Here is a 16,754-nt window from a genome sequence, read left to right on the forward strand (position 1 = left end):
TAGTCATTCAGCTTCTTCATGCTTCTCTTGTTTCCTGGTGGTTGATGGGGAGTTTTTTTGGAGTAGGGAGAGGGCTCTGGTTTTCTGCCAAGTGGTATATGCAGGGATCAGAGGATTTTTGAATCTAGATAATTTTTGTGATTTGTTTTGATGATTCTTTTGCTGTGCAGGGCACAAAATCCCCCCTGCCCCATCCTAGGTATTATTGAGATATTCTCAATACACCAGACAATGCTTGTTCACTTTTGTAGAAAAGCAAGGAAAACCAAAGTGCTTTATAAGCACTTCTTCAGAGTTGGTTGTTGATAGTGAGGGCTCTAAGAGAGACTCTGAAGAGGCTTATTTTGGAAAAGTAATAAGGATCTGACATCACTGTCTGAACTTTGGGATCTCTGTCTGATTTCTAAGCATCTTTCTTTGACTGTTCTTATTTCCACTGCCCAAACATTCTTACAAACTTTCCAGTCTTCCTCCCAAAATACACTACTGTAAAGGATCTTTATCCATAAATCTTAATTTAATAAAGAAGAAGAGAAATGCAATGAATTTGAATGTTGGATGAGACCTTAAAAGTATACTTAAAAGTTTACAATAATTTATTTTAGAAAAAAATGGGGATGTGGTACTATGATACTTTTAGAAGTATTCCAACAAAACAATTGGTTGGTTTTTTTTTTTTTTTGGGGGGGGGGCGTTCTTTAAGATACTTTTTATTGCTTAAGGGCTCCTAATGTTAGGTTTTCTTCCTGCTTTCACTTGCACCTAAATTTTCCTGGACTTTGTAGTTATAATATGTAAAGCCTGCCAGCTAACAGGTTTATAGGAATTTTTTTTTTAAAGACTATTTGCCAGTACTTAATCCAGAATAAGATTTTATGTTAGAATTGAGACTGCTTGGAAATAATGACACATAACATAAATGCAGAGATTTCATCCTGTGCTATACTGCTCCTATAGATGGAGCCTTTGAAATGACTTGTTACCCTGACTGAGTGGTCCTGTGGAAAGATCTCTATGGTGCTAATCAGCATTCTGCCATTCTGCATGAGGCAGCTGTTCTGCATTCTGTCTCCACTAGAGAAGAACAGCTGGATATTCCTTCACACTTCCTGAATGAAATCTGTGTATTCTCTGACAGGCTGGTGCTGCCTCTTCCTGCTTGTGGTGGAGATGGACAGTAGGAAATGACGTGTCCAGTGAATTGTTTATTTTGTACAAATGTTTGTCGGGACCACTTGGAAGAGCTTTAACAACTTAATGTAGAAACGCCCTTGCAAAATTCTACCCTAGCTCATTGGGAAGAGTGCAATTAATTTGCTGACAACATACTCTTTACTCAACAGTAAAGAGAAATGGTTGTGTATTCAAAGAGTCCTTCTGTTACAGGAAAACAAAAGCTCCAAGTTTAGAAGTACTTGATAAGGTTTTAACTTCAATTTAAAAATAATTTTAATAGCAGAATGAGATCTGGAAAACTCCATCTACACTTATCGGCCTTTCCCACATCCTGTCACATCATATTTCATATCTCAGTCATACACTGACTGTTTCCTTGAGTCAGTTTGTGGTATCATGTGAATAAATGCTCAACATGGTAGAACGATCTCCCATCTGTCTGTAAAGGACATGTGATCCTTTATCAAAGATAAAAGGACATAGCTGAACATGGTATAGCATTGGTTGGAATTGTAAACAGTCATTTAACTCAAAAAGCTTTTGGCTTCTGATGATAAAATGAGAACCATCAGAAAATGTGAGTCACATTCTCAAACTGACGTAGCTGTACCACTATTGTGTACCTTTGTGTTTACCACTGACTTTGATTAACAAATATTTTCACTTAAATATTTAAGTGTCAGCGAGAAAGAAGTGACTTGGTCACTTTGTTTATGAGAGAGGCTGATTCATGCAAATGTCTGATACTGGATGGGGAGATTGGTTCTTCTTCTTCCCCCAATTTTTTTGTTTCTTTGTTTGGTTTTTGATAGTCATTGAATAATTGACAGGGGTTGCATACCTCTCTGCCTCTTATGGACTCTCTAGGTAGAAGGAAGTTTTGTGTCTTGTTCTCAGCTGAGTAGGTTTGCTGCTGCTGTTGTGCTGATAGATTCAGTTTGTTGCAACTTCGTGTCTGTTCTTAAGTCAGAAGAAGCCAGTGAGAAGTTGCTGGTAATCGACTCATGGAAGTCTGGGGTAGTTCCTTTTTCTGTTTTTAATGTTAGACAAGGCTTTTGTTTCTTTGTCTGTATCACCTTAGGATATTGTAGTTTTTGAAGTGTCAGCTTTGAACTTCTGTATCCAAAGAGCCTTTCTGCTTTAAGCTGACAGCATTATGCTACTGATTTTATATCCATGTAATAAAATCATCATTTTCTGTATGTCAAAAGAACAGTGGCATGGCAATCAGTCTCTTCTCTGATATGAAGCCAGAGTTCTTTTCATGGATTTCCTCTGTTGGGAGGCATTGAAAACCCAATCCATACTTAGTGGGAGAGAGAAAATATGGTGCTTGGGGGAGGTTGATGGCCTTTAGGTTACTTACACTTAGTTTTACTCAGCAGGGTGAAGATGAATTTTGAAAAAGTTCACAGATCTGTGAGTTTTAGTGTTCCCTTGTTTGCATCTTGTTATTCTTTTGTGATCTGTATAGATAGCTGCTCATGAACTTTTTATCCAAATTGACTGCTCTGGTTTTCCACTTGTTAGCTTCAGTTTTATGGCAAGTGAAGCACTGGTCTGCTGCAGTTAAATGTGGACAAATTTTGGAGATTTTAGCAAATGAACTATCTGCAGCTTGTCCCTGCCTTATCTCCTATCACTAAGAACAGGAGTAGACACTCTGGTCAAGTTGATGTTCTGATCTGCATCCTTGTCACTTTGGCTTCTTCTGCTGTACAGTGTTGGCAGTAATTTTGTCTGTTGTTTGCCCCTACCACAGGCTGTTTCCTGGCCAGAAAAATCCAATCCTCTATTGCTCTTGAATCAGGGCCATTAACTTCTAAATAAGAAGTTTGCCCTATATTGGTATTAGTAGTTGCCTTTTTGTTTTCACTGATCTTGTGCTCACACACAGCTTACCACTTGCCTGAGGATAAATGGGTAAAAAATGTGGATGTGTTATAGATATAGCTAGAAAAATTTTCTTCATTTTAAAAGTTTTTTGATTTAATATATTCAATGAGCCACAATTTCTTCTAAAACTTTTGAACAAATAAAGTGATAAAGAGTTAAGCACTCTTGGTCTTTCTATTTCTGAAGTGTGACAACATGTGAATGGCATGTTCATGAGTTACTGCATGGTTACAGAGTATGAGCATGTAAATCATTCAAAATGCTATTTGTCTGGTTACTTTCATGGGTAAGAATGTGGAAAATACTGCATTTCTGACAGGATTCCAACTGTTGTGAAAACACAGGATACAGAATTATTAAAAAATCAATGTTATGTCTGATCAAATGTTTTAGACATATGTTCTTTTAGGCATTCTACAGAGATTTGCTGTTATGTTCAGAGACAACTTCTAAATCCAGGGAGAAGTTAAAAAAAGATGGTTTCAGATATCAGGAATTTGTGTGTTTCACATGCTTTAAGAGATCTGGCAGCTTAGGTATTTTTGTCCTTTCCTTTGAAATTCCTTTTTGTCTAAATTTTCTTGGGTGGTTTTTTACATGACTTCCTGGGTGGGAGAAGTCTGTTACTGTATTTAGTTAACATTTATAAACTTAAGTCACATAGTGTCAAAGTTTGCAGTAAACCTCTGTGTGCTGTGTAGGTCAGGTAGGTAGCATGTAAGTATTTTCTAAGGAAAGAACCAGGAAGATAAAATGCTGCTAAGTTGAAGGGTGCTGTTTCTTATAATGACAAGGCACTCAGTTATGGGGAGTCTGATAAATAAAGCCTGTGGACAAAGTGCCCAGCTGTACTTTAAGATGAAAACAGGATGTTGGTTGTATTGCTGCAGGACTGCTGTATAAATCAAAGGATATGCTGTTATTGCTGTTTAAGGAAGCTGTACTCCCTTAGAGTGGTTCTGTATATAAAAGAATGGTAATTGCTGTGCTTATCAAGGACTGGCAGTTCTCCTTTTCCAATTGTGACCTGGTGAATCCACCTCAAGCTCAACGACTTAAAGCCTTGCTAGTTATTTTAATCCCCTATTCAATAGAACAAACAGAATGGGGTTATTTTTATCTCTTTATGATTGCTTAGAACAAGTAAAAAGCCCCTTTGCTATATTTAAGTCAAAGGTGATTTTACTCATGAGGATGAAATACTTCCCCAGTGCCTGTTAAACCCTGTTGATTCAAACTGTGTCCAGTTAGTTGTGGCATCTAGAAATGGCCAGGTGGCTTTCTCCCCATGCCAGTGTCCTTGCTGGGCTTTTTTTGCATTCACTTATAGCCTCTTTAAATTTTTGTTTGATAGCTTAAGCCATTTTTGGTTTGTTTTCATATTCTCTTTTAAAGGACTTCTTTGTCCTGTTTGTACTGTTCCACTGTTTCTTAATTCCATCTAGAATGGTGTTGCCTTTGGTTTTAAAACTAATAGTTTTTGTGCTTCTAAGTGCTACATCCACGTATACTTTCTCTCCTCAGGAAGAAGGTATGCCAGAATACTTTTCTGCTTTTGATTTCCACCAGTTTATTTTTGTCTTCAAGCAAATCACAGAATTATTTGGCTTGGGAGCAACCTTTGAAGATCATGTATTCCAACCCCAATGTGCACTGTCAGATGTGGTGCACTGTAGGATGGCCTAGATTGTTATTTAAGAAATATAAGTAAGTTTTTCTTAGGCAGAAGTAGCTGGATCTGTAACAACAATAAGTACCTGGATAAGGGTTAAATTGGTAGTCCTGTAATATGTATAAGGTTTTTTAGAAAGTTTTTTGGATAAGTCCTCAAAGCTGGATTTTGGTAGAGTGATTTTAGCACTGATTTTTTCAGTGAGTTTACCCTGATTAATGGAGTGTTCTCATCCTCTTGGCATTTGTGCTCAAGTGCAGAGTTAGCCTCCCTGCAGTGAGAATCCTGACCAGAATCAAATGGGAAACCATGCTGCTGGTGGAAGCAGAGCAACAGAGAAAGAAAGGGAGAAGGCAGCATGGTGAGTCAATGTGCAATACTCTAAGGGAAAGCAGGTAGAATTCACTCCTGAAAGAATATTTATACAGCACAAGCTTTATTCTGTTTTACTATCAATCGTGCTTTGTACGGAAGCATCTTTGAAATGTGTAATTTTCGTGAAGTTTGATGCTCAGAATGACTATTCCATTATTTACCATCACTTATTTACATTTCACTGAAGTTCTGTGAGGGAAGGATATTGCAGAAACTTTGTAGGTAGCTGTGTTTAGGTACCTGTTGGTATCTCCTTTTTGTGATTCCTGATTCCTTATGGTACCCACTTTTCAGTATTTTTTACCAAAAATGCTGATAAAATAATTTTATATTTAAAACTAAGATTTAACTGTATTCTAATAAGAAGTAATGGATGCGTTTTTGAAGAAGTAAAGCCCCTCTAATCTACTTTCTGCTTTTTCACTGGAGAGGAAGAAATCTCAAAATCTTAAATGTGTTTCATTTTATTACTAAGCAGTTGTAGGAATTAATCAATTTTTTGAAACACAAGGAGTTTCTGTTGTACAGAACAATGTATATTGGGTGTACATGGGAGGACACGATATTACACACAGAGATTAAAACTTCTGTGAAGGAGAGCCTTTTCTGGGGCCAGAAACTGATTCTTGAAAACATATTTGTCAGTTTTCAGATGTCCTAGTGTCTGGAGCAGTGGTTAATTAAATAAGGATAATGTTGAACAGTGATTTTGGAAAATGCATGTAATATCTAAATAGTCATGCTCTCTGGTTATTAAAGATAAACTTTAAATTCTAGCTGTTCATGAAAATGTGTGGTTCTTTAACAGGCCAGAAACATGGTTATCAGGAGACATGCTGTGGAATTACCCTGGTGTGACCTTGTAACTGGTGGATTTGAAAAGCATTAAGCATTATTTAAACTGGTTCAGTACTCTGAAGGCCTCTTAATTGTAGTGCCAGTATTCCTTTTCTTAGAACTTGTAATGAAGGGGGATGTATTCTGGAGGACTTGTCTCAGTTGCACACTCACACAGACAGCTCTCGCTGCACTTGTATTGTACCTTAAAATAATTGTGATTTGTTTGCTTGTTTGGTTTATTTTAATTTTGAGCGAATGCTATGACTCTTCATCCACAAAGCAAATAGCTGTTGCTTTTGATTAGTAACTTAAACCTTGGCAAGTTTGTAAATTCCTCAGCAGGGCACTGGTTTTGAAGAGCTACTTATGTTCCAGAGGAAAACTTTTGAACGGATTGTTTCAGAACATGTGATTTTTATTTTTTTAAACTTTTTTCCTGCTTCTGTACTACATTATCTGCACTGATTTACTCCTTTCCTCCAGGAAACACATTTGCATTAAAGATCCGGTCTTCTGTTTATTTAGTTCCTGCTGCTTATTGCTTCCACGGGGTCCTCTTTGACCTTACAATTAATAGAAAAATGAATGATATTCTGGGAATTAAATCAAGAAGAAATTAAGTACAAGGAGCTGATAAATACTGATGGATTCTTTCACTGATCAAACTTCTCTTTCAACATGCTAAGATACTCAGTAGTAAAAGTAAAGATAAAAAAAGCCATAAGTAGGATGTTTTTCACAGAACCTCTGATGCTTCACTCAAGGCTTTCAACTGGAAAAGTCAGGGATATTGCCAGTTCCTGTTGTTAGATGTTGGCTTTGTCAGCACCAAATGTCAGTATTTTCTGGAAGGTACTCTAACCTGGCCTGAATCAATTCTTACTGATCTGAGCTGTTTTGACTAACTGACTTTTAGGCAGAATAGTTGTATTGCACCATAACATTTCATAGTCCCAGCTGATACACCCCAACTTCTATTTTAATTTGGTCATTGGATGTAAGGATTCCTGCTGCAGTTAGTGCATTACTGAAATAACAGTAAGAGATCATTAAGTTTGCTTTTAATCTTAATGATATACAGCAAGCCCAGTGAAATAATAGTGAGAGTTCTTTGTTGGTTTATTTAAATGGTATAATGTTATTATAATTTTGTTGGAAATAAGCAAGACTGGTGAGAGATAAAGCTGTCATACAAAAGAATTGAAAGGGTTGACCACAGTGTTGTCTGCTTAATGTCACTTTAAATGTCTAGGCTTCCTAATTTAGTCTGATTTGAACATAACAGTGTCATGTTTGGAGACACAGGATGCCAAGAAAGGAAACAGATGATTTACATCCCTTAAGCTTCCCTAAGTGGGAATTTCAGACTTGAATTTGGCAGTCAAATATTGAGATTTCTCAAAAAGAGCTACATGATTAAAGAAGATGGGGTACCAAGGCCTGCAACTGGATGCCTTGGCAGCTAAGCTTGTATGTACTTTTGCCAGAATGGAAGGGATGACTGCCTTTTGTCTTTTTGTATTAAAAAAAAAAAAAAACAAAAAAAAGATGAACAGGAGTAAACAACTCAAAAAGGAAGTTTGATTCTACCAGTGGAGAAGATAAGAACCTGGCAGTTTTAAGTTTATGGTTGGACTTCATGATCTTAAGGGTCTTCTCTAATCTAAATTATTCTGTGTTTCTGTTGTTTTCTGTTGTTTCCTTCACCCAGTCACTTTTCTTCATTGCTTAACATCAATTGTGATAAAGTTATGCAGTCATGTAATTATAAAAAGATAGAGAGAAATGATAGCTTGGCCTAGCTGTAAAATTCTTGCAAATTTCTCAGAAGTTCTTGTCATTGTTACTGTTATTTACTTTTGACAGTCACCTGATACCCTTATTAGCCACCTTTGACACCAAAAAGCTAATGGTATTGAATATTTTTAAAGGCTGTTGGGTCATATTTGCAGTCTGAAAAAATGTTTCACACAGTCTGCAGTGTTACCATGGCAGATGTATCCCCCATTCAACCATGTTTCACATTTCTGCAAATACACAGAAAATGGAATTATGAGAGTATAAATGATGGTGAGCTTGAGAAACCATGTGAGCTTTTGCACAGAAATAGTGCACTGGTGTGAAGTGTTTTATGAGCATCTGTTTTTTAGCCAGGTTAAGGTTTTTCAGTTTAGCAAGGAGATTCAGCCAGGCTGCTGGTGAGTATTTAGAGGGTGTGCTCTCATGGTTCCCATCATGTTTAGATTGTGTAGCCAGTGGCTGCTCCTTAGATTAAGAACATGGTGTGAGGCTGGTGGACCTTATGAAGGGGCATCCAGAGTCACTCAGTTTCTTCTCTTTGCTTACTGTAGCCTCTAATTTGACAGGTGGATTCTGGTGTCTCTTAGCAGCAAGTCACACCTTGTTTGAGGCTCTTTACATAAATGAAATGACAAAGCTGTATCCTGTTTTTCTGCTCCCTGTCAATATGTCTGAGGCAATACTAGACCAGCTTTGTCCAAGAAACTCAATATGTGGCTGTCCCAGAACTATCACCACAGAACTGCTGATGTGTTATGGTATTGGCAGCAACACAATTACATCTATTTTCCATTCACCTTCACTCCTCTGTCCTACTCAAATTGTTAAAGGAGTCTTCATGACTTCTAAGTAGAAACTGGGATAGGGAGAAGACTGTCAAAATGTGATGGGGCTTCTGCATCACAGGTTTTGGACTCCTCCTGGAAGGATTATGATGGTAAGTCAGCGGTCTTAAGTTTTTAATTTGGCAGAATTGATTCTCATAAGATCTTTTCTCTGAACATTTCAAAACTGGCTTTGCATGGCTTATGCTGTAAAGTATGCCACTCAGATATTTTTGTCTCTTCTGGATTTCTTTCTTTTTTTTTCATCATGTAGTACTTGGTTGTTCATTTAAAAGAAAATATTTGTGTTCTAAAAACAAATGACACATGCAGCTGTGCAGCCAAGTGACCCAGAGAAAATGAGTTCCCATGGTCTATGTGTATGTGCAGGCGATGGGGACCAGAACTTGTTCTTTGTCCAGTAGTTCAGTTGTGCCTGGCCTCAAGGGAACATGCAGCCATGCTCCTCATCCTGTTAGCTTTCCATGGGAATGTAAGAATGTGCCTTGCAGTGCTGGCTAGGAATAGTTGTGTGCAGGGTTTTGTTTGGCTTTTTAAAATTTCTTATATCTAAATGCTTATGGGTTGTGCAGAAATTTGCAATAAATCTTGATTGAGGAAGAATGGTAAATTGTCTGTTACTGCAGTTTGTAAGAACTGGACATAAATGTTTTGCATTGCAGTGACAAGAGCTATACAGCCATTTATTTTCTGTCCTTTATGTTCTTGAACAAATACTTATGTTCAAGGATATTTGAAAAATGAAGGGAAATATTTAGTCATCTGCATAAATAAATAACTTTGAAGTTCTTAGATACCCAAGATGTGAAAACATAGATTATCTTTGTTTGTTTTTTGTTCCACATTGGGTGAGACAAGACTAGGATTAGTAGAATTCTTTCTTTGATATTTGATTTTATGAGTCAAAATTTGGCTATTTGTTTTTATTTTTTCCCATGGTGGGATTTTATGTGTGTGTGACCTCTTATCTAGAACTGAAAGTTTTGTAATGGCACATCAGAGACCAAGTGCTGTTCCAGCTACTAATGTCCAACTAGGAAAGCTTAATGCATTGGCTAGTTTCTGCTGTCCAGAAACATTATTCCAAAGCTGTGAAAAATATGTACAAATAAACTATGAGCACTAATATGCCTTAAATAAGGAAACTGGAAAGCAGAAGAAAACGTAATTCAAAGAAAAGACATGCTGGTTACTTCTGTGTGTCTTCTTAGACACAGCTTCTTCAAAGTCCATACTTTTATGGATGTGGCCTTGATGAACAATGTACCTACTTCCCAAATTTGTCCACTTTTATTTAGCTTTCTGTTAATAATGCCATAGGTGTCAATAGAGGGACACAGAAAAGTCTAATGGAAGCATATTAGGTTGCATCCAGTGTGTCTGTTTTTTGCTTAAATAGTTACTTTCTTTAGATTTGGAGTTTACTTTCATTAACTGCATTCAGCATGTGACCCTGCAGTGTTATATATAAACAGTATCATAGTTGATGTTGAACTGATGAACTGGGAAGTTTCTGTATGAAGTGCTGGAAGTACAGTTACTCAGTGTCTGCACACCAACAACTCAATAGAAGCCCTTGCTCTCCCATTCCAAGCAGAGGAAATAATAACAGACAAATCTTGATAGTAGTAATAATTTTCCTTGGAGTTTTGTGGTTGGCTGGTGATTTCTTTTGGTATTTTGGTGGTTTTTGGGTTTTTTTGAGAGGGAGGTGACTTACTTTTTTATTAAATACATGATTTTTAAGCAGTATTGACACCAGGTACTGGTGTTTTGGTACCAAAACTAATTTATTTTTCCAGGTCACCAACTTTTTAATTTAGTCTTTATCAGGCAGAAACCTTTTATTAGCACGCAGAGTATGAGCCTGCAAAGTAGGCAAATATGTGCTCAAATCAAATTAATGTAGCTTTGGCAATCAACACTGTTACATAATCATCTGCCTTATCTATTGTTAAAGTTACAGCTTTATTGGCGGATTTCTCTGCCCATATATTGCTGTTATGCTATCTAATAGCAAAATAATCTCCATTTACAAACAGGGAGCTATCTTGTAGCAGAAAGAATGACATATACTTACTTGGCAGTTGGAATAATTGCCAGTCGACTCTTGAACTTCTCTCTGAGGGGAAAAAATTAAAACTTTCTATTTTTTAGAATTCTTGCCCTCTGGAGTAAGAAAAATGATAGCAGGTGAATTGGTGTTCTAATTTATATTATGGTGCAACTAAACCAAAATACAACTTTTTGTTTGTTACTGTTTGTATTTTCAAACTGAAAACTGAAATTGATCTAGGACCTCAGCAACTAAAATGGTTGTGTATAGTCATAGTGTCTGTTAGTTCAGAATCTACTGAAATGTCAAATTTGTACCTTGAAGTGACTTTTTGTTTTATAAAGTAGAAAGTACCTTGCAATGCTGGATGACCTCCAACTCTCCTTTGAAAACTGGTTAGTTCACTAAATGAGCAGGAGAAGCACTTCTTGCAAATGTTTCTGCTTTAACTCAAATTTCAGGGATTTGAAATATGGAAGAGAAGAAGCCAACAGAGCAGATTAAATAGACTTCTAAGTTTAGCTTTGAAATTCTGCTGTACTAAGTCATCTAATTTGGATGAAATTAGGTATAATTCTTTTATATATGAATAGAGAAGGAAAGTGTTTTAGAAGCATATGGTAGTAATGAATGCTCTGTTAAGACTTTTTTGTATAGTTTTTTTAGTTAGTACTATCCTTCCTTTCAGAGAAAGAGATTTGTTTGAGATTTTGCCATCTTGGCATTGATAAAAAGTCATGGTATGAAGAAAATTCTTTAGCTTTTGTATGAAAATGCACATGTTTTGGGAAGATTGAATTGTTTCAGAAAGAACTGAACAAATCCAAAATAGGTATCAATTCCTAGCCTGCCTTTACAATAGCATTCTTGTGTTTATGCCTCTTTTATGATGTGATTTATATTCTAGGGCTATTTGTTGCTGGAAAATACGTTTGAAGAAAAACTTCTGAACCACTCTCCTGTTTTATACAAATGGGATTAGATATGCTCTGATTTGTCTGGAAAAGAATTAACAGCCAAGTAGTTGCAAAATACAGCCTACTTGCAGTGCCACCCTGTGGCTTTCTTTTTTCATGGCTTCTATTAAAGCAACCAGTTTCTGTTGTCTCATCCCCAGAGGGATAGTTACTAATGAACTTGTAGAGTGTCTGTGCTTCTAGCTGCAGACCTGGTTTAACCAGGATAGTAAAGCACAATTTTTTGCCTATCTTTAGCATTGTTTGTCCTTGCTGAAACCTGTTGAGATGAAGAACCAGAAAGAGAATTTCTGAGCAATACCAGTTCATTCACCTACTGCATCAAATAACTAGGCAGTGCCTAGTTAGTTCATTGAAAAGGAAAGATCACACTGGAGTTGGAAAGGAAAATGTGTCATTTCTCAGCAGTAACTTGAAGGACTATGATAATTGGTCTCAGCAGTTCCAGCAATGTTACATATGCAAATATTTTATTTCCAGGTAGTCAGTTTTCTAGGCAGGTGGTTTAACTTTAAAATTAGATTGTCTAGGTAGACATAACACTGCTTATAAAGGTAGTTGATTTTTTTAGTATTCAAGACGTCTGCATTTTTAAATGAAACTGAAGGATGGCAGAGAGACTTTGTTTCTAAAAGCAGCATAGTGCTTTGAAGTAGTAGTGCTTTGCCTTGCACCATGTTATGGAGTTGCTCAAATCTTGGTGGGATAAGTACCTGACTGTTTAAGTCTGGTTTTCATGTGTAGGAAGTAATATAATGTGGAAAATGTTTCACACCAAGCAAGCACATAGGAAGCAAGTTTTCAGCACTGCTCCTGCTTAGCATATCATGGAGAGGAAAAGCTTTTCATTCTCATAGCCAGCTTAGGTTAAGTAACATCTCTGGATGAAAGGTGGGGTTTTACCTGTGTATTTTCTTACTGCCATTCTGGCAGGGAGCAGCAGACCAGCCCTTCTGCACAGGTGGGAGCAGTGGCATCCCTGCTCGGTGGGGCTCAGCAGCTTTCCCTGGGCTTACCACAGCCCAGCACCTCTGCCCCACGCCCCAGAGGCTGGCCTGCCCCTCCCTGGGTGCTGGGCTTTGGATGCCCATTTGAGTCAGTGCTCTTAGTGTTGCAAGAGTTTTTATTGTCGTGCTTTGAGCACCTTTCAGTGTTTCCTTGCTGCAGTGTTTGTTTTGCCAAAGCCATCCCCAGCGCTGCTGGGTGTCGTGCGTGCCCCGAGGCACCAAGTGACAGAGGGGACAGACCCTGGCTGGGCTGGCAGAGCCTCAGCCAGCCCTGCTGGCACCTCTGGGCTTCAGCAGCTGCACTGAGGGCTTGGTGTTCCTCAGTGAGAGGAAAAATGTGACAGCACAGTGAGTATCAAGCTGTATACTTAATGTACTAGGCTTTTCTGATAAACAGGTGCTTATATTTACATTTGCCTCCTAATTATAAAAGCGACACTTGGTATTTTTTTGGGAAAGTGGATGCTTCTTTTTCCAAATCGACGTATTTTGTGTGTAAATTGTAAGTAGAGTTGTATGAATGTGGTATCTGAGTGCTGGCAGAATTTTACAACCAGCAGTGGAAATATCTGATATTACAGTCCATATTTGTAGTTGTAGTGTTTGTTGGAAAGTTTTGTAGTAAAAGTTGGAAAGTTTTTAAATAATGAGAGATAAAAATGCAGTTTTCTTCTTCCAGTGTTGTGAGGATGATTCCATTCTTTGTCAAGCAGGTTTGTACTTCTTTTATTTATGTTTTTAATTATAAATGCAGTGTGTATCTGAGCAAAATGAAGGACAGAAAGCTTACAAAGAAAAAGTTAAAAACTGTACTTTATTTTTGTTAAACAGTTTTGAGTGCTATAATACTTGCAGTTTAATACGTATTTTGGTAAATCTGGATTTCCGTGCAGGAGCAACCAAAGGTAGAAGTTTCTGATTACTTGTTTTTATTTAGAAAGCTTGTTTATTCTTTCTGTTGCACATCAGGCTTCTGAAATATTGGGGTTTGTAATCTTAAGTGTCTGTGATTTAAATTAGTTACTGCAATAAGTCTGTCAGGCTGCTATAAATTGCAATGGAAGGAACAAGTTAATTGTACTTTAGATTTTGGGTTTTGTTTTTTAAAGTGACTCACGTATAAGTCATGGACAGTTCTGATTACTCCTTCTTAAAACAGAAGACAGAATATGGAAATGTACACATAAATGTAGGTTCTTTTGTAACACAGGTCCTGACTTGAGTCCTTCCTGTTATTAATATTTCGCCTGGCGCAATGTTTCCTTCAATACCATGGATCACAAAAGAACTGTAATTGTATCTTAAGAAAATGGATTTCAAAACTTTTGTGCTGTGTATCAAAGTCTCATTAGTCTTCAGCATTTTGAATAAAAGCCTGTTAGTGTCTCTTGTGGCTTTTCACTGGGAGAGAAAATCACTGCTCACTATTGAGAAAGTGAAATTCATGACTGTGCTGTAAGCCCTGCCATAAACTTTTGATAGGTGCTTTTGTTTGTCTTTAAAATAAAATTTAGAATATTGTCACAAGAGCTCACCTCTGAAACTTTCTGTCTCTAGGAACCTGTATGAAAAGACACATTTTGGATTGTACAAATAGCCAAGAAGGGGAGAGGAAAACAGCAAAACAGCCAAGGGAAAAAAAATGCTTTTGATACATGCTGTTCCTTGAATTCTGGGATATGCTGTCTCTAACTTGGACTGTTTGCTGTTTTAAAGGAAAAAAATATTGCCAGAAATAGTCACTTACTGTAACTGTTTGCCTTTCTGTGAAGTCTTGCAATGTTTACAGGGCTGCAGTAAAACACTGAGTCATAAAAACTTGATATATTGTATTCTTAAGTTTAAAACTAGATAATGCAGATAAAGCAGACCAAATGTTCTGTGACTGTGACCATAATAATGTAATGCTTTTCTAGCAGCACATCAAGACAAGACTTCTAGAAACATTTGTGAACTTGCTCTGGTATGAGGCCTATTACTGCATGAGTAAATATATTCCTTTTTCTCTCTCTTTTTTTTTATTTTATTTTTTATTTTTTATTTTTTTTTTATTTAAACATTTGGTAGAATTTCAGTGTTTGAAGTACACACAAATAGAAGTGTTGGAATATTTATGTCACCTCCTCTTTTAATCTTTTCTGAGTAGGTAGAAAATCAAGGGCATGGTCCAATTATGCGTAGAGCTTATTAAGAACTTGGAATTTATTAGTGTACAAAATTTTTTAAGTATTTCTGTGCCATTACACAGAGCAGACAGTCTGCACAGGCAGTATGGCACTGTGTGATGGGCTGAATGCCCCATGCAGTGAGGGAAGGTTATGGAGGAGATTATCTGGAGTGATATCATGTGGCATGTACAGGACAAGCAGGGGGTCTGTCCCAGCCAGCATGGTTTTGGTAGAGGTAGGTTCTGCTTGACCAACTTACTGTACTTCTGTGACAAGGTCTAGTGGAAAAAGCCTCTGGTACCATTTCTCACAGTGTTGGACTGGAGAATCTTGGCTGCTTCTGGCTTGGATGGGTGTTCTCTCTGCTGGGTCAGAACCACATGCAGTTGAGACTGAATGCATTTGTGCTTCTGAACATTAATCTGGAATTAGAGTTTGAAGCATAGAAAACCAAATGAGCCTTTAAATTTTTTTTTTAATACGAATAACATTTTCATCACACTAACTTGTTACATTTGACCTTCTTTGAGTTATTTTATACTGTTTTGTAATGGTTCCACATAATCTCTGCCTTATTTAGAATAAAGTCTGTGTTTTGGAAGACATATTTCCTTTTTTTTTTTTTTTTTTTTTTTTTTTTTTTTTTCTTCTACAGAATGACAGAGAGAATCCCCAAACGTGAGTAGCTGCCCCTTGCTGAAGCTGGTGTGATACACTCCCAGTTTAGTTGTCTGTGATACTGATTCCAGAGATAGATGCTTATCTGAATTAAGGAGGTTATGTGTGTGTGTATTAAGTAAGAAAGAACACTGTATTGTTCTTCCTCATTCCTGTCTTGTGGGTAGCAGGGAACCTGAGGTGTGTTCCTTCCCAGATGCCATCTTTATAGCCATGGACTTCTGCTCTCCAGACAACTTCTTACCCCTGGAATGAAGACCCTCTTGTAAATCAATTTCAGCTTCTGTAGAACTAAACTCTTATCTGAGTTGTTTGATGCCATTATTAAAAATGGGAGGACTTTCTATACAGATTTTAGTATTTATCCTTGTAGTACAATTAACTGTGTAATTTTTCCATTCTCTTGCATATACTTCACTTTGAAGAAGTACCTGCAACTTGCATGAAAAAGTTTGTAACTGTAATACATTAATCAATTTTTTTTCTTCTTTTCGTCATCTGATAAGCACAGAACTCAAAACATTAGGAGAACTGTTGCACCAGATGCACTGTTCTGAAGAGTGAAGTGAGGGCAACCTGGGTGAAGTAAACACAAGGTGTCTTTGCTTCACAAACTGCTGTTTAGCATTGAAACATGCAATTATTTTTAACTTTTTGGTTTGGAAGGAGAGGAGCAAGGAGTACTGAAGTTTACCAGAGGTACAGGTTTATAAAAACTCCATTATACTGTGTGTAAATATTCAGAACAAGAAACTTGTTTAACTTCTTACTAAAGCTACATCTAAATTTCTTACTGCAGCAGTGCCATAGAAAGATCTGTCACAGTACAGACTGTTCTGTCAAGGAATGGGTAAGATTATAGAAACCTGCATGTGAAACTGGATCTGAAAGTTTCTGAATTAAAATATGGGATTTTTACTTAAGAAAATATTTTTAAGAGCTTTATTTTGTCTTTTTTTTTTTTTGTAATTGGCTTTTTAGGTCTCTGGGAGTGATTTAAGTCAGCACTGTAACTCTGCTTGGAGCTGTAGTTCTCAGATCTCTAAAAACACTCTGGGTTTTTCAGTTGATTTTTGGGTGTACTTGACTGTTGAACCCAATAGTGACATTTAGTGTTCCAGAAAGTCTTTGAAGTACATGGCTCCCACTTCTGCTGGTTAAGGAAGACAATACTGCTTCAATTCTCTTTGATGTCAAAATAGATTGTGAAGAAATGGGAGCGCTGAAAAATCTTACAGAATTGTCATAATAATACTAATAATAA

General features: G+C 37.0%; 1 protein-coding gene across 8 annotated transcripts in view; it reads left to right on the forward strand.

The window, feature by feature from the left end:
• Positions 1 to 16,754, forward strand: part of COBLL1 (cordon-bleu WH2 repeat protein like 1) — a 75,755-nt gene that overhangs the window by 8,869 nt on the left and 50,132 nt on the right. Inside the window, exon 2 of one of the 8 annotated variants that reach the window (XM_056496115.1) lies at positions 5,000 to 5,109. The exons of the other annotated variants lie outside the window; for them this stretch is intronic. Within the exon in view, the coding sequence (XP_056352090.1) occupies positions 5,054 to 5,109 (56 nt within the window). The 5' untranslated portion in view covers positions 5,000 to 5,053. The remainder of the gene's footprint in view (positions 1 to 4,999; positions 5,110 to 16,754) is intronic. 8 annotated transcript variants of the gene reach the window in all.

The sequence above is a fragment of the Oenanthe melanoleuca genome, chromosome 7, assembly GCF_029582105.1.
Source record: "Oenanthe melanoleuca isolate GR-GAL-2019-014 chromosome 7, OMel1.0, whole genome shotgun sequence".
Classification (NCBI taxonomy): domain Eukaryota; kingdom Metazoa; phylum Chordata; class Aves; order Passeriformes; family Muscicapidae; genus Oenanthe; species Oenanthe melanoleuca.